Source organism: Neopsephotus bourkii, unplaced genomic scaffold (genome assembly GCF_033783945.1).
Source record: "Neopsephotus bourkii isolate Nb327-2 ecotype Australia unplaced genomic scaffold, CSIRO-AGI_Nbou_v1 NB_567, whole genome shotgun sequence".
Taxonomy (NCBI): domain Eukaryota; kingdom Metazoa; phylum Chordata; class Aves; order Psittaciformes; family Psittacidae; genus Neopsephotus; species Neopsephotus bourkii.
This window is the reverse complement of record NW_026901068.1, coordinates 1504054-1529179: the sequence shown is the minus strand read 5'-3', so window position 1 is coordinate 1529179 and position 25126 is coordinate 1504054. Positions and strand designations below refer to the sequence as shown.

The following is a 25126-nucleotide window of genomic DNA, read 5'->3' as shown; positions in this document are numbered from 1 at the left end:
TTTTGTTTGTTTGTTGTATTTTGGAAGGCGATTAAAAACACTGTGGTACTTACTTTTTTGTTTGTTTTATTTTTCTTTGCTTTGGGTTTTTTGGGATTTCAGCAGGACTTTTTAAATTTGTTTTTCCTGAGGATGGGCTGGGAGAAGTGAGGGATTGGAAACCCTGGAAAGCCTTATTGCTAAAATCAAAATGTTTTTCCCTAGTATCTCTGGAAATTCGGACAGACGAGCTGTTAAAGAGTTGGTCTGTTACACTTTGATAGATGGAAATTTTCAGCAGTAATGATGCCTTCAGTCATACTTAAGGACATATGAGTTCCTTCTTTAACAGCATGCTGACGTGTTAGGTCTTCCTGAAGCTGTGCAGATCATGCAGATGCAACACAGGCAAGCTCTGGGAATGTTTTGAAGAGAGGTCTTTCATTTTTACAGGGAGTGTGGCAGAAGCAGAATGAAATATTCAAGGCTTACTATTAGGAGTTTAGTAAGTGGGCCCTCTTTGGCTGATTCTCCACTAGATATGTCCCGGTAGAGGAAGAACTGAAGGTCAGAAACAGAAGGGAAGAGGGGACCAGATGATCAGGGAAGAATTGTTGTGTGGTTTGCTGTGGCTGTGGTCTGTCTGACCCTTTGCTGAAGCCTGGCTTCCCAAGAAGCTGCAGTTGTTTCTCGATATCTTGCTTTATCCATGCTTTATTATTTTATTTCAGGAGTCATAAAATCATCAACTTGCAATGCAGTGAAATCTCTACTTGCTTTGCTTATGTCTAACATACATCTCTATCTTCCTCACACCTGGAATAACATGACAAGGGGTCTCCTCATCTCTCCACAGACTGCCTGTGTTTCAGGGGTTTTAAATCAAACGATTTACTTTGTATCCAATTGTTGAATAAAATATGTATTTCATATGCTGCTTTGGTAGCCCAAGTTTCTTAAGAGATTTACATTCTTCCTGCTGGAGTGTTTTTTCAAATATATCTGGTTTGAGTTGACGAATCCGAGAACTATAATCTCTATTTTTATTATGAGCTTCTTGGCACTGATATGTAATAAATTTGCTTCGTTACCCTATCCAAGAGAAATACTGCTAAGTTGAGGGTCATGAATGTTTCATATCAATATCCTGTCTTTAATAAATCCTGGTCAGTTCTGCAAAAAATCTGTCTGCTTTCTGTTCTGGGATATGCAGGAAGAAAAATATGGAAAAGTGAAATATTTCAGTCTGGGACTTCCTTCCTTTTTACTGCTTCTGTCTCCTTTGTCTTCTTGGTAGATATCTCCAAGATGTGCTAATTTGTCCGGGCTGCAGCTGAGCACAGGAGCTGGGATGGGTTTGGTCCATCCATACCTCTTGTGGCTTACTTTCCAAAATGTTCTAACCTCTAGAATTTTAAAGCTTCTGCTCTCTGAATCCTAAATTCTTTGTTTATAAGAGCTTCCTCCCCAGCCCAATATTTTCTCTCTGTGGCAGTGGCAAGCAAGGAAGTGGCAGTATGAGACCCTATAAGCTTGTGAAGTAATGGAATAAACCAAGAAGACCTAAGTGATGGAAACCGTATACTTTGCCTGGCATGTGGTATGTGGCTGCTGCTCATGGGCATAGCTGGTTTTGGTAGTAAGAAGGCTTTCTCAGTATAACATTGCTTGTTCTTTTGTACTCTGTTAGTGTTCCTGTCTTGCCAACAGGCCAGCATCTACACTGGCAGCTTCTTCTGATTTTCTTTGGTTACTTTCTTTATTGGGGATGGACAGACAACCTTAGGGGTAGGCTGATGGCTTTGTGAGGGAGTGACCTCAAGTGAAAGAAAGTAGATGAAATGAGAATAAATTAAGCCTATATGTTTTTATTCTGGTTGAAGTTTCACAAGATGATCTGTAGGCATTCTTTCAGTACACAAGCCTGAAACAGGGAAGATTAAGCCACATCAACCGGTGTAACACCACCTGTTATCTACAACAAACAAAAATTCAAGCTATGTTCTCATAACAAATGAAAGCTATGGCATAGTAGCTTCCCAGATGAGCTGTGATACCAAGATTTCAGTTTGCTTTGGAAGATGCTACCAGGATGTAATTTCATAGGTGGGTTTACTGGGCTGTTGTAACTTGTCAAAACACACTTCAATTAGTCCAATTACTGGAATTCCCTGGAGGAAGGCAGCTTTCAGAGGAATGAAAACCACAGCGTACCAGCACAAATAGTTTTTCCCTCTATTGCATAATAGGTTGACTTGCATGGTTATCCCATCATTGGTCCTTTCCATGCTGAAACAAGTATTTCCTATAAAGAAATAAGAATGAAGCAAAAGTCCAGACCATGTTCAGTGGCCTGAACTTATTTTGAAGTAAGGTTCTGAAATGGTTTAGTGGTGGACTTGGCAGTCCTGGGGTAAAAGTTGGACTTGATGATCTTAAATGTCTTCTCCAGCCTAGTTGATTCTATGATTTTATGATAAATGAGAGAAGAAAACAAAGTATGGGAAGCTTGGGGGAGTTTCCTAGTCATCTCACACCCTCCACGATGAAAGGAGAAGAAAGATTTGCTGTGTATGTGGAAGACAGGAGGCATGATTTTGCAATCATGGTGTATGATGGAGACTCAAGAAATCCTGAGCTTTTAGGCCTGCCCCAGATCTGTTTGCCATTCCCCGCTCTCCTTGCCACAGGCATTATTAAAATCAGTCTGGGCAGACACTGGAGTCTTGGGAGGAAGGACCCACGTTGTCTATTCTGCCTGATGTTGTTGCAGAATATCAGGATCCATCAGCTCTGCAACACACCTAGATTTCCTCCCAGAACAAGAACAGGGTGGGTCTAGGTTCAGGCCATTGAGTGGGTGGGGGTGCAGGACACTTCATGTACAGTGTAAATAAAGAGGTAATGTATTAGCATTGCTCCAGACAGAAAATGTCTACAGTGTGCATAAACTTATCCTTTGTTTTGGGAAATGGGACCAGCACCAGATATTAAAGTCTTTGGCCTGAAGCTCCAGACTTTATCACTTCTTGTTTGGTTTGCTTTTCAGCTCACAGAACAATTCTTTCCTACTCGTAAGTTCAGCTTATCACATCAAAAATGCGTAGTGCTATTGCAGTATCTGTGGCAGATAGTGCTTTCAATGAGATGTTCCATGTGGAAAGCAATTCCAGGCAGTGCAGCTCAAGGCTCACTGGAGCTAGGGAGAACAGCTGGCTTGGCCTGTGCATGCTCTGTGATACTGAATTTGGGCTGACACTATAAAATCTGACCCATCAGTACTTTATTGCTGGTGTAGGGTCGCTGTGTTTCAGCTGCTGTCACTGAATCAACAATTGCTGGTGGTCTGCTGAGAAGCTGTTTGTGTATGTGTGTGGTTGGGTGCTTTTTCCACTCCTGTTTCCAGGTACAAGGATGCTGAGATTTGTGGAGGAAAGAGGATGGCGGCTGGTTGTCCCCAGAACTTGTCATGTTTCCAAGAGCTGTTATTTGTGTTGGTTTGCATGGAACTTATTTGTGCCAATGATGGTCACTGGACTCCATTTACTTCATGTTTTGTAGGTAGTTGTTGAGTTTTAGGAGGCCAACACCCTGCTGCTGGGACAGGGTAGCACTGAAATACATCTTGCTGTGCCAGTGATCCCAGTCGCACTGTCGGAAGGGGGGATATCCATAGGAAGCCACGCTGCCTTGTGACCACAGCACGCCCTTGGAGGCTTTGCTGGAGTAGCCTCTAAAACCCCCAACAACCCTCCGCTGCCAGTTAAAGCAGGAAGATTGTTGCAGGTAGTTAATTAAATATTGTGTTAAGGTAGTTATGTAGCCTGGCTAGGTATGTTCTCCTGTGATACATAAAAAAAGAGGGAATTGGAGAGATGTCTATTTTTGCATTGGTAAAAGAGCAGCAGTCTTTATTTCAGAAAACAGCCAGGGGCTGGTTTGGCAGCAAAATCTTAACCCAGCAGCAGTCATGCTTTGCCATCTGCTCCGACAAAGCACACCTTAAACAAGGTTGACTGCTGAGCAGAAACAGAGGCAGCATGTGATGTGTACATGCACACCATCCTCATCAGTGATTGCAGGGTCCCAAACCTGCTCAGACCCCTGCTCATCAACACCACTGGAAGATCAATAGCCTCCATGCTATTTTCTTCTCCTTTACTGGCTGCTCTGATGTGTGTCACACTCTTCATGCATAGGAAGTCTGCCCTGGCTTTTGACTGCTCTTGTCCTCTCCTTGCTCACCAGTGCTTTCCTCCCTCCTTCCCAAATGTGGAGGCAGTGGGGATTAACACCAGGGGCATGCAAAGCCAACTGGCAGAAGAAAAGCATCACAAGCTGTGCGTCTGCACTGGGCTATGGGGTTGAAACCTTACACAGCCGAAACCCTGAAAAGAGGTTTGCAAAAATACAATTCAAGAGAAAAAATAAAGCTGATCTCCTGTCAAACTTAGGGCTGGGATCTGTCCTAAAGGAAACAGAGGTGCGAGCTCTCTGCTACCTTCCACAACAAATGCCAGTATTAACTGGACACTTATTTAGGAAATTTTAAATAAAAAAATGGCTTCTGAACCTCACTGAAAAAAAAAAAAAAACCAGAAAAAATCTGTCTTGGTGGAAAATTTTTGTGGGTTTTTTTTTCCAACAGAAGCTGAGGAAATCATTATTCTCCCTGTCACTCTCCTTCCTGCTTCAAAAAATGGGTGGGGAAGGAGAGAAAAAGCTGGACAAGGAAGAAAAAAAGAAAAGAAGTCGATTTCATTATTTAAAAGTAGGAGGGGTTTTTGTTACAGAAAAACTTGCAGCATACCTTTGACACAGCTGAATACACCCATCCAGTCGGAGGTCTGCATGCCTGCCTGGTGTGGGGTAGGAGGCAGACCAATTGCCATTCTGTGATGGAGGGACATCGTGGTAGCACCCTGCTCCAGCTCCAGAGTCCTCCGGCAGCTGCAGCACAAGGCAGGGAGAAGAAGAGAGATGGAGGAGATGGCAGATGGTGGGAATAGACTAACTCAGTGCTAAGAGTGGGAGACCAGAGGGAATCTATGCTGTCTGGGAAAATTTCACTTTGTGTAAATGCAGACATCAGAATTTGACTCAAAGGTGGTTTTTTTTCCAGATTAAATCCAATGCCTTAAATTCCACGTGAAGCAACTGACAGAATAGAATTGAGGTGCAGATTTTGGATGATGTTTTGATAAGCAGTGACCGCGGATCAGCTACAGTCTTGGTGTGGCTTTTCGTGAAGTTTTGAGAAATTGTCATGGCAGAACCTGCGTGAGCAAAGAACACAGATAGGAGATATTTTCAGATACTTTAATGAGTTACTTGTTGTCACTGGATGACTGAAAACAGAACAGGGCAAAACTTCACTGTCCCCATCTTAAGTGCACCGGAGATCCTCTGTGTGGAGCCTTTTCAGCTCTGCAGCTCAGAAGCTTCAAGGAGATCCACTCTGCACAGGGCTGCGAGGTTGGAGCCCCAGCCTTGTCCCAGGCACATGTGTGCATAGTTGTCTCCATAATGTTTCAGCCTTTCTAGCTCAAATAGCCACTGACCCCTTTGTTTGTCTGCTCCCTTTGGTTATCAATACCTCAGAGGATTTCCAAACTCCAGTAAGCTCAATTCCATACTGAGATTTTTTGGGGCTATTTATTATTTTACATTTCTGGGACTTGGTAAATTAGCTTCTCTGATTAAAGCTGCAGACGCATAGCTGTCAGCATCTTGAAATGGGCACCTTTGAAAGCAGCGGTCGTGAGTGGGAAATCCAGCATGGATGTGCTTGCTGGGCTGTCAGCTCTTCTGGTGCTTTTCCTTTTGTACCTGTGTAGGCTAAGCTCTTTGGAGTTATTTGAACATACTCACAGCAATCTCTGTGTACATAAACAAATACATGGAAAGCCTTTTTCACAACCCATGTCTGAGATTTCAGACTTTCCAGCACAGTGTCTCCTCCCGACGTGTTTGTATTTAGCAGGCCAGTCTCACAGGGAGTTTCCAGACAGTACAGTGTGGAAGCCATAAGATACAGTAGTTCAGATTTAAGAAATGCTAGGAGGCTGTTGGTTCAGAGTTCCTGGAAAGCCTGGGATGGTGTACAAATGAAGTAATATCTAAAACATCTTCAAATATGTTTCTAAAGCAATTGTTGCACAATTAAATTAAGGCTTCAGAGGAATAAGAAGTAGAGGCAGATTTATTTTTCTGTTGAACAGGACAAGTGTGTCATATTTAATGATTCCTATAGAAAAATATGGACTTCAAAATTAAAGCCACAGCTGTGTTGTCAGTCTGACAAAGTATATCAGGTTGGTATGTACAGAGCCGTAGACCATTTCATAAAACCTGAGGAGTTCTCACCATCTCTTTCTAGTAGACTTTCGTCTTTTCCTAGGCTTTCTCTTTTGGTCCAATATGTGCATTCATGCCGTAATTCTATTTTTTCTCAAGGTCAGAGACCAATGAGCACCAGAACTGTGCTTCAGATTGCTTCAGCTGCCTCCTGCTGTCCCCGCGTGTAGCTCTGATCTTAGTTGATAGATATTCTCAAGCTGTGTTTCTTAATGAAACTGTCTTTAAGACAGCAATCCGTGGGTTTACAGAGCTACAAATTTTTTACAGTTGTATATCTAAGACAATTTTATACGTTGCTTGAAATTACTTCATTAAGCTTGTGTTTAGCTGTTCCAAACATACTTCCATTCCCTGTAAAATTGTGCTCCTACCGCACTTACAGACACAGGCATCTTTGGTTGACCGAGTTTCTCTACTTGCATGTGGAAATAACTGCCTGACACAAAGAACAGTATTAAAAATTGCTTCTGCTTTCCTTGCCTGGTTTACAGAAAGGGTCTGTTGAGTCTCCTTGTCAAATGCTTTGGACCTGGCTTGTTTAAAAACGACTAGTGGCTTCTTGTTCCGAGCCTCACAATCTGCCTGCACAGAGCTTCCTGAAAACATTGAGGCTCTTTACAGCTTTCAGCTTGACTGTCTCCGTTCACTTGGCAATTTTGGATGTGAAAACCTATGTAAATCTTTAAATGCCATTATGCCTCAGGCAAGAGTTTGCATGGGATGCCTAGAGTTCTCAAACAATTCAAATACAGTATTAATATCAGTAAGTAATATCTAGTAAATAATGCATTTTGAAATGTCTGAGTTGTAGCGGTATCTTCATGTTCTTGTCAACTTCCTTGAGCGGACAGTAAACCCTCGTTTTCAGTCTACAAAACTGAATAAAGATACTTAAATAGATCAGTCTTGTGGCTTTAGGAAGAAACTCGTGCACTGCATAGGAGACTTAGAAAGCTGGAGTCTCCCAAAATGAGGGAAAACCAAAGCATTGAAGCCAGATTTTCATTTGCCTTTTGCACTTGAACTTGCAAACTTTCACATGAGCCCTCTGTGCCTCTTGTTAGCATATTTACACACACTAAAGCGCAAGTGGAAGGTCAGATTAGGTAGCTGGGCACTGTTTGTGTGGTTTGCACATAGCAAAGTTGGGTTTGCATATGCTGATGTGGTATGGCGCATTTCTGCCGATGGAAATTTGAGGCCACTTTGGCAGAATGCGTTAACCTCACATTGCTAGATCATTTGGCTCTACTCTGATGATCACATACACAAAATTAGGTAACACATTGACTGTGAAGCTCAAAATACTTAGTCCTGTCTACCACCAAAATCAATTAGAACATTCATTGCAGGGTGTGTTTGATCCCTTTATTAAATTCAACGAACGCATAACAGTTACAGCTGAAGATGGAAGAGAAAGATACTGATGTTTACAGTTCTGACACTACAATTTTCAGCATTATAAAAAAAACCCCACCCTGATTTCTTTGTTTCTGAGTTTGTACAACTAAAAAGATGTTTGCTTAAGGAAAAAAAATTACTGCTTTGTAAGATTGCTTTTCCATTGTTAGCTGTAGGAGGTAGCTGGGATGTCAGGAACAATTGTCAAGGAAAGAACATCCCTTCTCTCTTGTTCAGAGCAGGATTTCAGATTTTGGCCCCCCCAGGGACACAAGCATCGTTTCTGTTTCTGCATCTCTGGGACAGAACAGATTTGTCTAGTTTTTTGTTTTGCCTTTTGGTTTGTTTCAGTCTTGCTTTGGTTAGCCATGGCTGCATAAAAATCGCAGACCAAGTAAAACAAATCTTTTATGGTCTGTCTGATCTTCCAGCCTTTTCATTTCTGATGTTAAAACATTTGTATTTCTGATTTTCTATGTACAAATGCCAGTATGACTGAAATTTCAATTCTGGACCAAAATCTGGCAGCTATTAGACTACAAAACTATGAGGGAAAACATTGTTCTGTATGCGTGAGACAAGAAAATTAATTGTTTAAGCAAAAGATTTTTTCGGATGTTTAGGTTTTGTGTTTTGATTGTCCCACTAATGCTAGCATAAATCTTCTACAAATACCGTGAGTAATACAAATGTTTGCTAATGGCTTGTTTGATTTTGATCTGGCTTCAGTCGCTTTGGCAAAATTCTACTCCTGAGTAAGAGTAATTGGGTCCGCAGCTGTGAGTCACCTCATTACTTTCAGTGCTGCTTTGGGACCTGTTATGACTGCAGCTGGTCAGCATGCCTTGTCACCCTGTACGAGCCGTGTCACAGGGCAGCCACAAGCCACGCCAGTGAGCACATCACACGGGATGTTAGGTCAGTGATGACTCAGAGGGGAAAGGACTACTCATCAAACCCATGGTAATGTAAAACGCTCTGTGAATTATGACCTGTTTAAGAAATTACTTCACCTATGTTCCCATTTTCATCTTTTTTTTCTCACAGGGTGATGTGACATTTCCTTAACCTGAATTTGTAGGGATGAACTCAAGAAGGGGATGAATTTGCCTTGCAGATATCTAAGACTTTTTTTTTTTTTTAACTAAGGTTTTGAAAATGTATGTGTGTGTGTGTGTGTGTATGTATACACACACAAATATAATTTCATATTTGTTTTACAAATGTGAGATTTAAAAAATCCTGTGACCGTGACCTTCTAAAATGACTTCCCTTTTGGTCAGTTAAAATTGCTTTTGGACTGATCCGTCAAACGATCCATGAGATTCCAGATGACTTGGCACTTGATAGGGCTGGTTGTGATGCTCAGCCTCCCACTAGTGTGGAAATGGAGAGAAGCAGATGATGACACCTGAAGCTCTCCTTCCTGACACCTATGGAAAGCGCTGCCTTTTGACTCAGGCTGATGAATCCTACTTGGCAAGCCAGGCGTAGCAACCGACTGTAGCTGAGCTGTGTATTTCAGAACCAATACCTGGTTTTCCCTGTGAATTTTCAAATATTAGAAAGTCTTCTAAAGTTCATAAGCCTTTAAGGCACTGACACAATAAAAAGAGGGGAAAAAGAAACCAGGAGGGGTCTAAGTCCATGTTGCTTATGGCATCTTGTGAAGGCTGTTACACCTGTGCAAAATGTCTGTAAAGAGACACTCAGCTAACCCACTGCATTTTATTTACTTGCTTTGCATGGGTGTAAATGATTAAATGAAATGCCAAGCAGTGTAGGATTCAGCATAATGATAGTACTGTTTTAGCTTGCTCTGCATGGCTTGTTCTATTAATATATATTTGTGGTCAGGAAGGAACGCAGTCTCACTTTGCTAAAATCTGAAGCTCGGTAAAGCATAATATGTGCAGTATTAATTTTGGTTTGACACCTGCCAGGCAAAGATCCTTACAGGCATTCTTCTCAACCGAGCTCCATCTGTTGCGCAGATCTTCCGTTCTGATATTTCTAACTACTCGAGCCAAAGAAAAAAGAAGAGCCAACTTGAAGAAAAAAAGTATCTGGGAGGAATGAACAGTTTTATCAAGGCTAAATATAATGCCTTGTTGTTATACTTGGTTTAAGTTCTGTAAAGGAAACATGTACAAGTAGTTATCTTACAGGAAAAAAGAATCCTTCATACTGGCAATATGATTTTTGTTGTTGGGTGAAAGGAATATCGGTAGCTGAAGTCCAAGCACATGATTTTATTGTTGAATTGCAGCAGCCTTTAGACAGATTTCTCGGTAGGAAAGTTGCTAGTTAAAAATTGACTCACTTATTGTACTCGGCAGATAAAAAGCCCTAGGACTCTGCTGTGATTGTTGCATGCAGAGGAGGAGCAGGATTAGCACTCGCCTCAGGTCTTTGAAAGACAGCTCAGGCTATTTGAAATAAACACTGAAGTAGGGTCTGTCAAAGAAGTTAACTTCCAATCCCCTGACAAAAGTTGCGTGATGAGTTTGTCATCTGGCTGACAAAATGATCATTAATTGCTCCCGTTGTCTTTGTTTTGCACTTAGAATGAGTGACTTATTCTGTCAGAGCTGCCCAGCCCACATGGGTAAACATTTGCCTCCTGTGAAACCATGAGAAGAGTACTGGAAATATTAATGTAGTTTATGATTGTTGTGGCTTCATACACCCATCCTCTGTTAATTATTATTTATGATAGCGTGGTGGAGAAACCTGAGTGAGGGAATTGGTGGCTCTGTGTGCTTCAGACCAGCAATTTGTAGTTGAAAGTGCTGTATTCAAAACCAGTTGAAAGTGCTGAATTCAACTCCATTGAATTCACTAAGAACTGCAGACCATTCAAAGGTATGTAGAAATCCAGTGGCATACTTCAGAATATGGGTTTTTGGGCATTATTTTTAGAGTTGACTCTTGGTGTGACTGCCAGCATATAAACCAGAGGCTGTCATCTCTGCTCTCTTCGGCTGTCAGGTAGCTTTGTGCTGTCTCACAAGTAGTTGCTCTGGCTTCCAAAAAATAGTCATACATCTTCTTTCCACATAACTCTTAAAATCACATTTGTTCATTTGGGAAAAAATCTTTGGCCAGGGTCTGAATGCTCGATATCGGTATTCAAGCAGTTCTTCCAAATAATTCCTAGCAGCTCAGGTGTTCCTCAGAATCTCGCAGCTGAGTAGATATTTCTTTCTTCTTTAGTGTAATACTGCATGCTGAGCCTGTTCATGCATTTATATCAAACATATTAATGTGATGATTCCACTGTTAGCTGTGGCTTCAGTGATGATGCATATAGCTTATTTATCTATAGCAACATAGAAACCAATAGGAAATATCAAACAAATTTTACTTCCACTTCAGTGCTGCAGCAGCATCAAATGCTGCTAGAAATAAAAAAAGTATAAAACCACAGTACAGTTAAGTCCAATCCTGTCTGCAATGCAGGGTAATCCTGCTTCAAAAGAGAGCAGATATTACAGTATGTTGTGTTTGTGTTTTCTCTGCATAGATATTTTTTTCCTTGCATGTGTCCATAGTCACCATTTTATTTAAGAAATTAACTAGTTGATTTCATGGTATGCAACAGCAGAGAAATACTAGGGAAGCAGAGTAACATCCACACTATTAACTGCTGACACTTCCTCCTTGTTCTTACCAAATGAAAAGCAAATTAAAAAGTGACCCCAATCTCTTTCAACCCCTTAAATGCAGGGATTGCTCCCTATGGCTTGAAAAGGGTGAAAATTTATGATAGCATGAATTTATTTAGCGACTTCTCTGTCAATCTGTTTAATATAGAGTAATATTGAAGGCCATCAGTATAACAGAGATCTGTGGAGGTACAAAACCTGTAAGACAGATTAAGAGAAAGTTCAGGAAAATGAGTAGCTATTGGAACTTCATAGTGGGAATACACTTGAAAACTGTTGTCATCAAATCCGAATGTTTTGTTTCAGGTTTAGCAGTCTGCTGCCACATCCACAGCTACTAGGCAGTCATTAGCAAGTGATAAAGAATATACAAATTAGTTTCTGGTATTGAGCCAAAACAGAAACATCTGCATTTTTAAATTGCCTGTAGGTTTACAAAATCTTATATGTTGTCTTTTTTTCCTACCCTAATACCCAAAATGTGTTTAATGTCACAAAGCGTGGTGTTTGAGAGCTCACACAGGAGATGAGATTGTCAACAAATGAAGATATATGTACTTTTTAATAACACCAGTAATTCAGACACCCAGCAAGCTTTTGGCAGGAAGGAGCTGAATATTGTACCATGGGTGGATTCTGCTTCACTTGAGCGAGATTGTTCAAAGTTGCCATAGATTTGATTATCATGGATCATGGCCACAATTTATTCTGCACATTGTCTGTCATTGTATTAGATTCCAAATTATTTAAGAGAAGGCAGACAACTTCCTGTCTTTTGTACAAGTCATGAAGACCAGCATGTAGTGGAAGAATGCAGCCAGTCTTAAAAATTCATTTCATATTTGCTTTTATTTTGATCAGTGCCTTTCATAATGAAATTACGAGACATGGAAGTTACCATGACAGAAATACACTTACGAGTAAGTATGTTATGATCAGTAATTGACAGAGGTTGATATTATTCTGGATATTAATGGCTTTGTATTCATCAGATCAGAAGTTAACAACCTACAGAAACTTTGCAATCCTGCAGTCGTGAAGCAGAAGTGCAGCACATACTCAGATAAACATAAAATTCGCTGTCAAATTTGTTTTACTGTAATGTGGTCAGTCGAAAAAAAGTGCCACTTTCTAAGCCTTTGTTTTAGGTGTTTTAATGAGCTTACAGTACAGATGCCACACTGTAGTTTAGTCTGGGTATTTAACTGACCAAGATTTGATTTTGATTGCATTAGAGAAGATGGTATATATTCTTGGGAAGGTGACTGGGCCTGTTGTTCCTACAAAGGTGCGGGTTTTCCATCACCAGGATTTCTCTGTGCTGAGTCAGATTTGTGGGAGGAAGTGGGAGTCTCAGGCAGAGAACAATGCATGCTTGGCAGCCATCGTTAAGTGGTGTCCTCTGATAGCCTCAAACGGGATGAAGGAGATGGGCATCTTTTTGGTAATGAGCAGAAGTTTACAGAGGAGGCAGTCTGGAAGAGCTTCTACAGTCTTCCGTCTCACAGTGATTTATGTGACTCATGAGAGAGATAGAGAAACAGAAAGAAACAGAGGATTAACAATGCACATACTAAAAGCCAGAGAAGTTATTTTAACATCTTCTTCAAGTTATTTTAATATTCTTTTAGGTTATTTAATCTGAGAGTATTAACTTTATATATGGGAATATATCTATAATGGGGTCAGTTATCTGTCTTCAAATAGTACAGGGTTTACAGTTTAATTCTTCTTGTTCCTTGGCCAAACACTTTTTGAAACCCATTAAGACCAGGTGAAACCCACTAAGACCAGACCACTAGGACCTGGTAGTTTTGAATAGACTTTGGGTGGGCTGTGAGATCCATGCTGTTTGCAGGTATATAGAAAAGGTAAGTATATGGTGATGCGTGGAAGAGAAGTATTCTTCCACATTCTGTGGAGTACGATTATTTGGAGCTGTTGCTAAATGCTAATGTTCCCTTCCCAGCCTTTGAATCTGTCTGATGTTTCATTAGCAGCAGCAACAACAAGAAAAAACCCAGCAGCCAAATCATATAGTAGGGGTTAGTTTCTGGATAGCCTGTTCTGCTGTTTTCACTGATCAGGCATTTGAGCTTGATTCGTGTGTTTGAACAGGTCCTGAATCAGACCGTTCTAAAGTTCACAGCAACGAAATAAACTTCATGATCATTTTTAACTTGCACAGGAGGGAGTAAGTGCTTCATTCTCCAATCAGGCCTGCCAAATGCCATATATCCGGCATGATACTTTCCCATCTGGCACACTAGTCCTTCATTGCTGCAGGTTGGCTTAGAGCTCATGAATTTGGATGTGCTGTAGGAAGAAGGCAGGCCTTTGCCTGCAGTTCCGCCTGTTAGGACTAGGTTGGGAGAGAACAGCTGAACAAGAAGGCAGAAGATCAGCTGTACAAATGGAGGCCCACTGTCACCTCCCACCCCCTTTCCTAACAAATCAAGCCAACCCATTCCCTGCAGTTACCCAGCACCTCTGTTTATTGCACTCTTCTCTCAAGAACATCCACCATGATCTTGTCTTTGACTTGAGTGATCTACGGCACACACTGGGATACCTCAAAATCCTTACTCTCTGCTTTGCCTTTCATCCAGCATCTCTGGCAGCTCAAGGGGGGCTGCAGCTCTCAAAGTCCCTGATCTCTCCATTAGTGGGAACGTTACACACCTTCCAGTTGAGATTCTGCAACCCCACCTCACAGCCCTTGAAAGCCTGTCCCAACCTGATCCACCAAGTGTTGTTCTGCTTCATGACCCACTTTTACTGTTGTGTTCAGGCCAAGGGGATTTCACTTTAAAGTAAATATACCTGGCTATGTGCAAGTTATTTCCTATTGTGACATTCAGTCATTAAATAATTTACTGAGTGTAACACAGCTGCCAAAACACACAGCTCACAGCCTTGGCAACCATGACCATGCCTTTTCAGTGCCTGCTGCTGGGTCTGTGGCTCAGGCTAGTTGAAGTCAAGTGCACTGCACTTCAAGGGGGCTGGAGTGAAGCAGAGCCTGGAACTAGGTTCTTTATTATATATATGCTTTCCTTTAGCTGAAGTGCCCCAAATGTTACTGGCTGCTGGCACGTTAGCCACAATGGCTCTGTAGAGCTTCAAAGTCCCTTTTAGCATAATTTCTTATAGTAACCAAGGCTGTGTGCTCCTCTGCTGTGGGCCATTGTGTTTATGCATGTACACCTAGTAGCTCCTGAACCTGTTGGCCGACCTCAAGAACTCTGCCTTCTTGCTGTTGTGGAGAGGAGCAATTTTGTGGCTGTCTTGAGAATCAGTAAGCAGATGGAGAAGTCCTGAACCATGAGTCAAGTGTAGGACTCACACCTGGGGGAAACAAGGCTGCTTTGGTTTGCTGCTTCTGGAAGTGCTTGATCTAACTTTAGCACTTCTCGGTTAAGAACTGTGCTGCAGATGCCAGGAAAGGCAATTAAAGAGGACTCTGAAATAATTGCTTTGAACTCTTCAGAAATTACGAGCAGCATCTTCTAAGAAGGTCAAGTGAACAACAGTGACTTCAGCCCAAATCACCGAAGGATCACTCTTTATACCTACTAGTAGGAGATGCTGTGGCCAGATGTATGCCTAAGCAGTTACTCGTTTTTACAGTCCATTTCCAGTTATGTGGGGTCTGAAGCCCAGAATCACCTACATGTTTCTGATGTGATTATATAAGATTGAACATTTGCCTAGCACTGTTTCTGCCAAGGGTTCTTGCATGCAATTTTGCTCTGTTTCAGCATATCCCTTGATTCCCAGGAGAGTTTTCTTGCCACCAGGCCCCATTCTAGAGGCTGGAAGCTTTCTTGACCCTTCCCAGTTGCTTTTGTGTTGCACTATGTAAAAGTGTATTGATAAAGCTCCCTGACCTCCAAGAGATGCTTTTGGTCATGCACAGAGAAGTCATACTTACATGGAGAGGGGTCCTTTAGACAAAACCAGAAGGCACTTGGAGTTGCCAGCAGTTCTGAGGAATCAGCTGGGTGCTTTACAGATCACCCAAAAATGCCTCAGCACTTTTTTGCTGCTGTGTCCTGTGTTGGAGCCATGCTTGCTTGCTCCCCACTGCGTTCCAGCAGCACAGAGTGGGAAGTCAGTGCCTTGATGCTGATAAAGATTTTCCATTTTCCCATGATGCAAGTCAGCCTAAGAGATGGTCTCTGCTTTTTTTCATCACCTAGAGGTGGTAATGAGAAAGCAGAAGCAGAAAGAAGTCTTGAAGTGATTCAAAGTCCATTTTCACTGGACTTTATCTTGTATCCTCCCACTTGTGCCAAGCGGGGCAGAGCTGGGGTGAGTTTCTTTTCCATCCCCCTCATTGCTGCAATATCTTCTTGGAGTCTCCTACTTAAAGCTGGAGAGGTCCTAAAGAAATAGAAATTCTGAAGTGGTGACCAGCTGCCTTTGCCCCATATATAGGTTTGGTGTCCGAGTTACTGTTTTGTCTCTGGTACCATCTATTTATACCCAGTTCTGTTTCCTGTCCACACTCACCAGCACCATCGTATCTCCCAGTCTGTGTAGCAGTCTGGAAGCACAGATGTACACACAGCCCAGGAACTGTCAACATCTCCTGTTTTTTTAACTGGGATAGCTAGGATAAAGGCTTAGGGTGGATGAGCTTCCTTGACTAGCGAGAGCAGGAGATGGGGAGAAGAATGTTTCCTGGTGCTGCAACTTTGAATAGAAGGAGCTGTGTGTCTTTCGCTGGGTCAGTTTCAGCTCCAGAGCCAGGGTGGAGAGTGTCCTACCTACCTCTCTCCAGCCAGGAGGAAGGGGATTTTAAGGGTTGTAAGCACCATGTCAGCAATCTGGCTAGCAGACCCAGAAGCGCAGCTCTGCACCAGGCTGGCTCACTCTTCAGCACAAAGCGTTTGGTTCCCCATTCCTCAGGGACTTAGTGGCTTCAGTGTGAGCAGTGAGGCTTCAGCCTCTCTGTCTCCGCAGTGTGCAGCCCTGGCACTTTGTGGCACAGACCATGGTCACAGCTGGCCTTGGTGTTTCACTTGGTGAGCTCACTGGAGGTGAAGGCACCGAAATTGCCATGTCCTGGGAAGGTCACAACACCCTCCGGTGGTGCCCCAAGCCCCGCTTCTTCCTGTTCCTAACAATGCAGTCCTTGTTTTGCTAATCTGAAGCATATACCTACCATAAGCATGTACACCTCCACATCAGATCCACCTCAAGCTAAAAGAGCTTCACATTTCTTTTGCAAAACCTGAGGTCTCAGTATCCTAAACTTACCTTTCAAATACAACTGTAGGATCTGCATAATTGAAACTTTTGCTCTAATCTTACTACCTCCCTAGGGCAGTTCCTGACAAATGAAGATTATAAGAGAAGGTCTGTAGTAAACATAACTAAAAAGGCATCTTTAATGTTTTTGCAATGTGTTCAAAGCAGCTTGGGTGCTGAGCACAGAAAACTCATTTCCCTTTTACCTGAAATGCCATTATGTTTATTAAATTAAGAGTGGCATTGATCCAAGAACATATCCAAATTTTTTTTATGATTTTGCATTTGTCATAACTGAAATATCTCACTAAACGTTTCTCTATACCTGTAAATAATATTTTCCATCACATAATACTTGTCTGAGATTTTCCTCAGTGACTTTGTATCAGATCTGAAAAAGAGCTATCGCAGAAAATAAAATGGGACTAAAATAACAGTCCTTTGTATTAAATTTAACATTTGGCTTCTGTCCCAGGATTTTCCATGTCCATATTAGAATCAGATGGTAGCATAAGATGAAAAGATTTCCTGGATGGGTTTTATTCTTATTAAAGGGCTGATAACAGGCTGAAGGCAAGATACTTGTTGCAGCAAAAAATCTGCCTAATATCAAAGGCTCGATGGACAAGCTGACATGTATTATAGTTAGGCCTCCCTGCTTGATCCTATTTCAGTATCATAAAATCATTCTGCTAGTGTACATGAAGTATAAAAATTCTAGCGTGAGAGCAAAAAGCCCGGGCTGGCAGGTAGCGCTCCTTTGTGCACACTGCCTTATGGTTAGTAGCTGACCATAAGCCAAGTCAATGGTTTAATATCAAAAAAACAGTGCTGGTGACAGCACAGTGTAGCTGTATTTAAAATTTTAGTTATTCTTAAATATTTGCATTCATGAAAGGCAGTTCCTTGTCCTGACTTGCCTGTGGAGCTGGTAACACGTGTGATGTGACAGCACAGGGCCGCCCCACCGGTACTGCGCAGCCTTCTTCAGGAGCATCCTCTGCTCTGTCCCGCAACCAGCCACTTGCCCCAGGTTTCTTTGGCAATCTGGAGACAGAAAGATCAAAGGGACCTAAATACTCTTCAGAAAGCAATTTTCCCTTTACTCAAAGCAGCTTTGTATAGTACTTACGTATGATTGGGCTTAAATCGTACAAACATTTGCAGCCTGTGGATATTCTATGCAAAACCAATTACTTTTGATAAAATGAAGGAGTGGTGCTTTCTAGTGTTGCTGTTCTGCTGTAGTGGAGGCTGAGAGTATGATATTGGAGCTATAAATTAGATTTTGCAAAGCGGCTCTTCTGTAGGGTGTCTGCCTCTTCAGATTGACAGACTATAATCAGCTTTTTCTTGGGGATATTTTTGATGTTTTGATGCAGTATCTTCAGCAACAAAAGTAGAGCAGCAATTGCAGGCTGCACTGACCCTTCATTTCAGCTTGTAATTGCAAAGGGTATTGAAGAACACATGTACTTTATAGATACCTTATGCTGCTTTTCTAAATACACCTTTTTAAAGTAACTGGTATGTGGTTTGCATTTACAGGCAGCAAGATAATTGTTTCACCATCACTGGGTGTTTACAGCATCAACTTCAACAACCGAGCTTATACCCAGCGCTCCTTTTATAGTCAATTGAGGGAAATGTGCATGTTTAGAAGAGTAATTCGTATGCTTATTTTAGACATCTTTCTGGTGAGATGGACTGTATTCTACAAGTGCCTATTTCTCTTCTTGCTGATAATTAATCCTAGCATAATTAGACTACCTGTAGTTAGGTGAGATGGATCCCATACATCATGTTTCTGAATAGTACTGTGTTCTCACTCTGCTATTAATACTGTTTGTATTACTGCTTTGCTTTTTTTTAATGTAATGATCAGATTGCCACAGGGAATACACAAAGAGATCACTTGTGTTTGTGAGAAATACTTGGTGCAGTCCCCAGGAGGTTTTTGTCACTGTTAATTACAGCTACTTCAATGCTTCCTGTGAAAGCTGTTTCGGCAGTTGTATTGATCCTGTTCTCCATGACTCAGATACTAGCTTGATGCTGAACATCTTCTCAGATAAACTGTTGGGGCATGTTGGGTGCTTGGGTGATACTAAGGGACATAGGGCATAAATCTCTGAGAGAACACGAGACTGTCCTGAAAACAGCCTCAAGGAGGCCAGATGAATGGAGCTGTAGCACAAAAATGTCTGTTTTCAGGAACGTTCCTATAAATGGAATGAAGCATAATTTGTACTGGGAGCAACACTGATGCCCTGTTTGGGTTTGCCTGAATCATGCTTATGGGTTTATTCAGGTAGAAGAAAGACCTGGAGCTGGTCTCCTCAAGATGAGTTTGCCATATATAACAGGTCACAAAGGGTAAGTAGCATCTTAGACTGAAGAATTTCCTGGGAGCAGCCCTCAGCAAAACAAAATAGAAAAAATAAATAGAATAATACCTAGTAACTAAGGAATCAGAAGTTATTTTCCAAGTGTATAAACAGAGACCCAGAGTAGAAGTAATCTGGTATTACTGGTCCCACATTCATCATTTGCCACTATATCATATTGGTGCAAGCAGATTAATTTTCAGATGACGATGGCTGCTGGAGACATGTTCCTTGAAAATCTTTCTTGTTCACTGTCCTGAAATCTGTAATTACTTTTGGAAGTCTTGCCTTTGGAGTAGAATTCTGATATGTGAATGTCAGAATAGGCTCCCTAGTATGGTCCACTGAGCATCAGCTTTCCTCTAATTAATCTTCTAGTTGATTATGTCATTAATTTTTCTAGGTGAGTATGTAATCCATTTCTTTAATGAATTCTTTCACCTCAGCTTTGATTATTGCCTCCTTTATCAAGGTCTTACATTAATATTTGCAGCATCACCTACTGACATGTGTATGCCTTTTCTTTTCTTTACAGATATCACTGAAATTGCACCATTTATATTGAAGACTTCACCAACAGATCAGCAGCTGAACAAGCTTGCGAGGAGACTGGGACCCGAATGGGAGCATATAGTTCTGTGTTTGGGTTTGTCCCATACTGACATCTATCGATGTAAAGTCAATCACCCCCACAACCTGCAGTCACAGATTGTAGCTGCATTTGTCCTGTGGAGACAGCGCTTGGGGAAAAAAGCAACAATCCAAAGTCTGCAAGCCAGTCTGATGGCAGAAGAAATGGATCCTTCTGTGATACAGTATATGCTTGAGTGAAGCCTTGCTATTGATCGGGAGCTTTCAAGTACTTCACTAAATTAAATAAAGAGGGTTTGTGGAAATGCATGTTGAAGATCTGATGCCTTAAACTGGAAAAAAAGGGGTTGGGAACTATGGTTTTATTAAGCTTAAACATTACAGTTTCCTGTGGCATCTTGTGGCTTGTAATTCTTTTCATGCCAGATTAATTTTTAGCAAGCATTAAAAAATTGATCACGCTTTCCTGTTCACTTTTATACTTTTCCAGTGGGGATATAGGGTGACACTTAAACTGCTTGTAAGCAGGCGCCCCTGCAGTGAGCTCAGCAAGGTTTCTGGTTTCATTGAAGGGGCAACACTTGGTTTAACTTATTTGCTGGAGGAGTCCTTTTTGCTGCTGTTGTGTGCTAGTTCCCTGATACCCCAGCAAGAAATGAGAATAATCGCTGTTGCTAATTTAACAATTTTACAACAGTTATTGCAGGTGGCTAATTTCACATTTATAAAAGCTTTAGCACATGGAGTTTCTTTCTAGGGTAGATGGCTGCCACCTTAGTCTCCCTTTGAAACTGGTGTGTCCAAGAGGGTTTCTCCTGTTATTATTTAATGGGTGTATCTGCAAGGAGATTGGCACTGTGTGTGTAGGCCATCTCTTAGCATAGCACAGGGAGGAGTTCTCAGGAAAGACACACAGTAGAAAAGTGACCAGAAGATAGGCAGAAATAGGCAAACAGAGTGAAATGAGGCCTGAAAAATGAGACAACCTTTCAGTTGTCCGTATTTGTCTCCACTAGTAAACTGGGAGACAGCCTGGGGCCTGCTGAGTCTTGCACTATGCACTGGATCGGGGCAGTCTTGTTTCACAAAAGTTTTACTTTTAGGTCAAGTATCCACAGTCATCTTCCTCTGGCCACCACATGCCCAACAGCATAGGGAAGCTTGCAGGTCCTTTCTGGTCAAGATGAGCTCCCCACTGCTCTCCCTCCAGCTTGTGCCATCCACCAGGCTCATTTGATTTCTACCAGCTTTTCTGAATCTAATAGGAGACATAACTGTGTCTCCTGTCCCCACTTCTTTGCCAGATGGAATTGTACCATCTGTGAGAATTAGATTTTATCCAGAACAGTAAAGCGTGGGCTTTTCTCTTCCACTTCTTTCAGAGATTTTCTTCCTACTGGAAGACACCACTGAGGTTTTGCTGACCAGGTAAAGGGAGATAAGGCCACAGGGTATGTGTCTGAAGGCGATGGGAGTGACCAGCTGCTCTCTGAGGCCTGATGATAAGAGGCAGAATATGTTTTAATTCTCCCTGAGCAGTTTACTGCACAATAGATGAGGAACAAAGTTTGGATACAAGGTTTCCAGTTGTATTTATGAGCAAGTTATGGTAGACTACAGAGTCAACATCCTGCAGCATGTTACAATATCTGCCTCATGATTTAAGAGCTACCTCATCAAAAGTCTTAATTGGGGTAAGAATTACTGCCTTTTTTTCTTCTTTTTTTTTTTTTTTTTTTTTTTAATTCTTCCTATATCCAGATTTTGGAAGACATCTGGGCAATTAGGAAAGACAAAGGGGTTTTAAGGAAATCCTTTCTGCCTTGGGTTTTTTCAGAAGCATAGAAATAGAAAACATCCTAGCAAGGTCAGCACCTGCAGGTCCTGAAGCAATCTAGTGATATTTTGATTTGAATCTTCTGTATACAGTTATGGCCTTTAGTAAATCATGATCCTGTTATACCTTGCTCAGATCTTAACTAATCATGGCTCCTTTCAGAGTTTAAGTCTATCAACAAATGCCAAGTAAACAATGCAAATCACTTTAGGCCTTGGAATTTATTTGTTTTTCCATTTCATGATGCTTTCATGCCATCATTAAACATGTTCTGCATTTTAGGGAACTGGGGCAAAGCAGTGTCCCTGGCAGCAGTTTGTTGGAGCAAAAGCTGGAGATGGGGAACAAGAGAAACTACTGAAAACATGATTTAGAGGAAGAAGCTGGCTCCCAGTGAGTATCTTATTTTGTTCTGAGCCAGCATGGACCAAGTCTAAAGACAGACTGCTATCCAAGGGAGTCATCCCCATTCAACCCAGCATGAGCACAGAGCTCCAGGAAGGCAACCAGTCTGGGCAGTAGAACAGTGTGATGGGCACACTCGTGGGGCCCTGGTACCTTCTTCTTGGGGTGAACATTGCATTTCATGTTCTTCATTTGTAAGACCAATGTCAGCTTATCCATAGATAATGGATTTGGAGTCTTTTTTAATGGTTAAGAAAACATCTTGCAGTAGGTATGAAGTGTCATGTCAAAGAAGCCTTCCCTACAGGTCAGGTATCCTTCTGTGTATCTCCTATGGGCCACTGGAAACCAGATGGGTGAGTGTCATGTCAGGTAACTTCTCCACTGAAATTTGTCTTTCAGTGGGCTAAATTCTGCCTCCCAGCAGTGGTACTGAAATTAAAGCAGCTGCGACTCGACAAGGAATTTAAAACCTGGGCCTCTCATATTGTAGAACAAAGCACTTAATTCATAATTTATGGTTACTTTCACATTCCCAGGCCTGAAATTAATGTTGTAATACTTGAGCTGCAAATATTGAAGGGAGAGGTTTACTTATTTTATGAGATTGTTTCCATTGCTGTTATTTTTAATTTCATAGAAATGTTCCTATTAGACTCTTCAGTTTTATTAAAGCTTGTTTTTTGCACCACACAAATGCAGGCACACATTTAACTTGACAGTAGTATTCCTTTAACCCAGTGGATTTTTCCATCCACTTAGAAATATTTTTCTTCTGTATGTAATGCTTTATTTTGCACAAGGATGCAATTAAGACAATTTAATTCTTCAGATGTATAGCAAGGCCTCTTATTCTCTCTTAGGACAGCCAAAAGGTCTTAAAATGTTTATTCTTCTCTGGCTAATTTGGGAGCAAATGTTATTTATTTAAATCTCACTCATAGACAAGCCTGCAACTTGAGTATTGTTCAGGAGTGAAGCAACTCAGTGAACGAGTTTCCCCATTTCTCCCTTGGCCTCAACTTCCTTGCGCCACCGGGTTTGGGTGATGACAGGGGGCTTGCACAGGGGCTCCTGTACTTCCTGCCCACCGTGCCCCCAGGACTGGTGCGCAGGTCAGGCTGACAGCCAAGAGCAGCCCCCAGCAAGGAATCATCCCTCTTCCACTGCTCATCGCTTGCAGTGAGGCGTGTGGCCACTCCAGGCTTCAGGCTAGTATGTGGTCTCAGGGGCAAAGGTTAGCCAGCAGCAACTGCTGTTTGATGTGTTTAAGTTTCTTAACTGATGTTGAAAATGCCTTTCTAGTGAAAAAGGTATAATTGCCATCTACTTAGTTGGGGCAGTGTTTAGGAGCCCCTAGAGAAGAAAGCTTAAAGGTGGCCTCTGCTGCACCTTCCACGAAATGGATGGCTTAACTTCTAGTCTTTGGAAAAAGTAGCCACTGATTTTTCTTCCTTGGTCTGTAAAGGGGACTTAGAGATCCCATTAACTCTCCGAAGTGGTGAGAATGCTTTACAAAAGCTCCTCTGAACTCTGCAAGTAGAGGTGGACTCAGCATAGCAACAGGCAAGGCCTAAGAGCACTCTTTCTCCCCACCTATATAAAGTGGCATGGATGTTCACAAAGGAGGGATCTCCTCAGGGCAGAATCAGGTCATGGAGGCTTTACAGGGCACTGAAGAGTGGCTGGAGTGTACAGTAAAATGAAAATGAAGTCATCTTTGAGATGCTTCGCCCAGATGATGCGGGGGAAATTTCCATCTTGAGTCATCTGTTATGACAGTCATTGATCTATGGAATAAAACATTCTGCAAAAGGCTGGGAAAATAAACAAAGTCGTATTATATTCGAAGAACATCAAAGGCACACTCATCTGATGCTAATGTGGTATGCTGCCAGTTTTGTTTCTTACTGGAAATAAAAACAGTCTCTGAGAAGTAATCTCTTTCTAAGCTTCCATATTCATAGCCACAGACTAATGTCAAGGCATAGTAGTAGAGCTGAAACTGCAGTTCCAGAAAGCTTTGTGTATTTGCAATGAATATTCAAAAGCTTTGTCCAGATTTCACTAAGCAAAAAGGATTTTGACTTTTAAGGTGTCTTTCTATCACCTGATAAATACACCTAAAAGTAAGTCCAGTGATTCGGCTTTTTTTTTTGCCCCGAATGCACTGTCTTTTTAAATGGATTTCCTGAGAAAAAGGAACATTCACTGGAAATGGAAATAATCTTTCAAAATATCTTTCCAGATTAAAGAAAAAAGAAGTATGTGCTTTAGCAGAATTCACTTCTGAACCTAGCATTTTGGTTGTGGAAAAAGACAAATTACAATTTCCCTTTGAAGCTGTTGGGGAGAGCTGGATGATCAGCAGAGCTGATAATGGCGCAGGAAGACTCCCAGCACTCCTGCAGCAGGGACTACTTTAAAATGCCTGCACATGTTGCAGATACCATTTCTGACACTGATGTCTGGTCCAAGCCCCAACAGCAAAGAGACAAAAAGTCTCTTGTTAACTTCAATGCGCTTTGGATTAGGCCTTCTTTAATTGGAACCTGCTGAAGTGTGGTACTTTTACAACCTCCCTTTGAAAAGCAGGCTTTATGGATTTGGGACAATAAAAAGGGAAGGGGTTTTTGTGGGTGTAGTAAGCATTCTAGGTTATGGGGTCCTCTTTTCACTGCCTCAAGTGATACTTTGCACTATTTGCTTCAAAGTAAGCATCATGAGAAGGGAAAAAAAAGAGGAGTGGAGCTGTTCAGCAAAGGATATCGGTAAGTCTCCAAAACCAAGATCATTTTGAGTTCTGGAATGTGAACAGTCCCATTAAGAGGCGAGATTTGATGGCTCAGGAGATTGCTTATACATTCATGGAGTTTTCCACCTGGAGATCAAGGATCCAAAGCCACTATTGATCCAAAAAAAAAAGCAACCTAATGGCATCCTGTGCATGTTCTTTACTCTCTCTTCACAGTTTTCACATCTGACCTCCATAGCACCAGCCCTTGCTATCAGTCTTAGAAAAGGGCAGAGGGGATTGAATGAGCCAAGTAGTTGAACTGCTGTCTGCCCAGGGAGGGTAAGGTGGGTAACATGCTTGGCCACAGCTGGCATTAATGTTCACATGGTGTGTGCAGAGAAGCCACCAGCTTCTTGGGTTGCAACCCAGACCTCTCCCCACCAGTAGCAAGCTCATTCACACAGAGGGGACACACAGAGACTTCCTTAACAGCTCCTTGCAACAT

General features: G+C 41.8%; 1 protein-coding gene across 2 annotated transcripts in view; it reads left to right on the top strand.

Moving 5' to 3' along the window:
* The window catches only part of CRADD (CASP2 and RIPK1 domain containing adaptor with death domain), an 82311-nt gene extending 62205 nt beyond the window's left edge, over positions 1–20106 (top strand). The window contains exons 3-4 of one of the 2 annotated variants that reach the window (XR_009725127.1): positions 3541–3765; positions 19587–19714. Coding sequence is in view for 1 of the 2 variants with exons in the window: in XM_061351288.1 (XP_061207272.1) it covers positions 19587–19882 (296 nt within the window). In the remaining variant the exon portion in view is untranslated. Of the gene's footprint in view, positions 1–3540; positions 3766–19586 lie in introns of both variants that reach the window. The other variant, XM_061351288.1, reaches the window with a different exon arrangement.
* The last annotated feature ends 5020 nt before the right edge of the window (positions 20107–25126 follow it).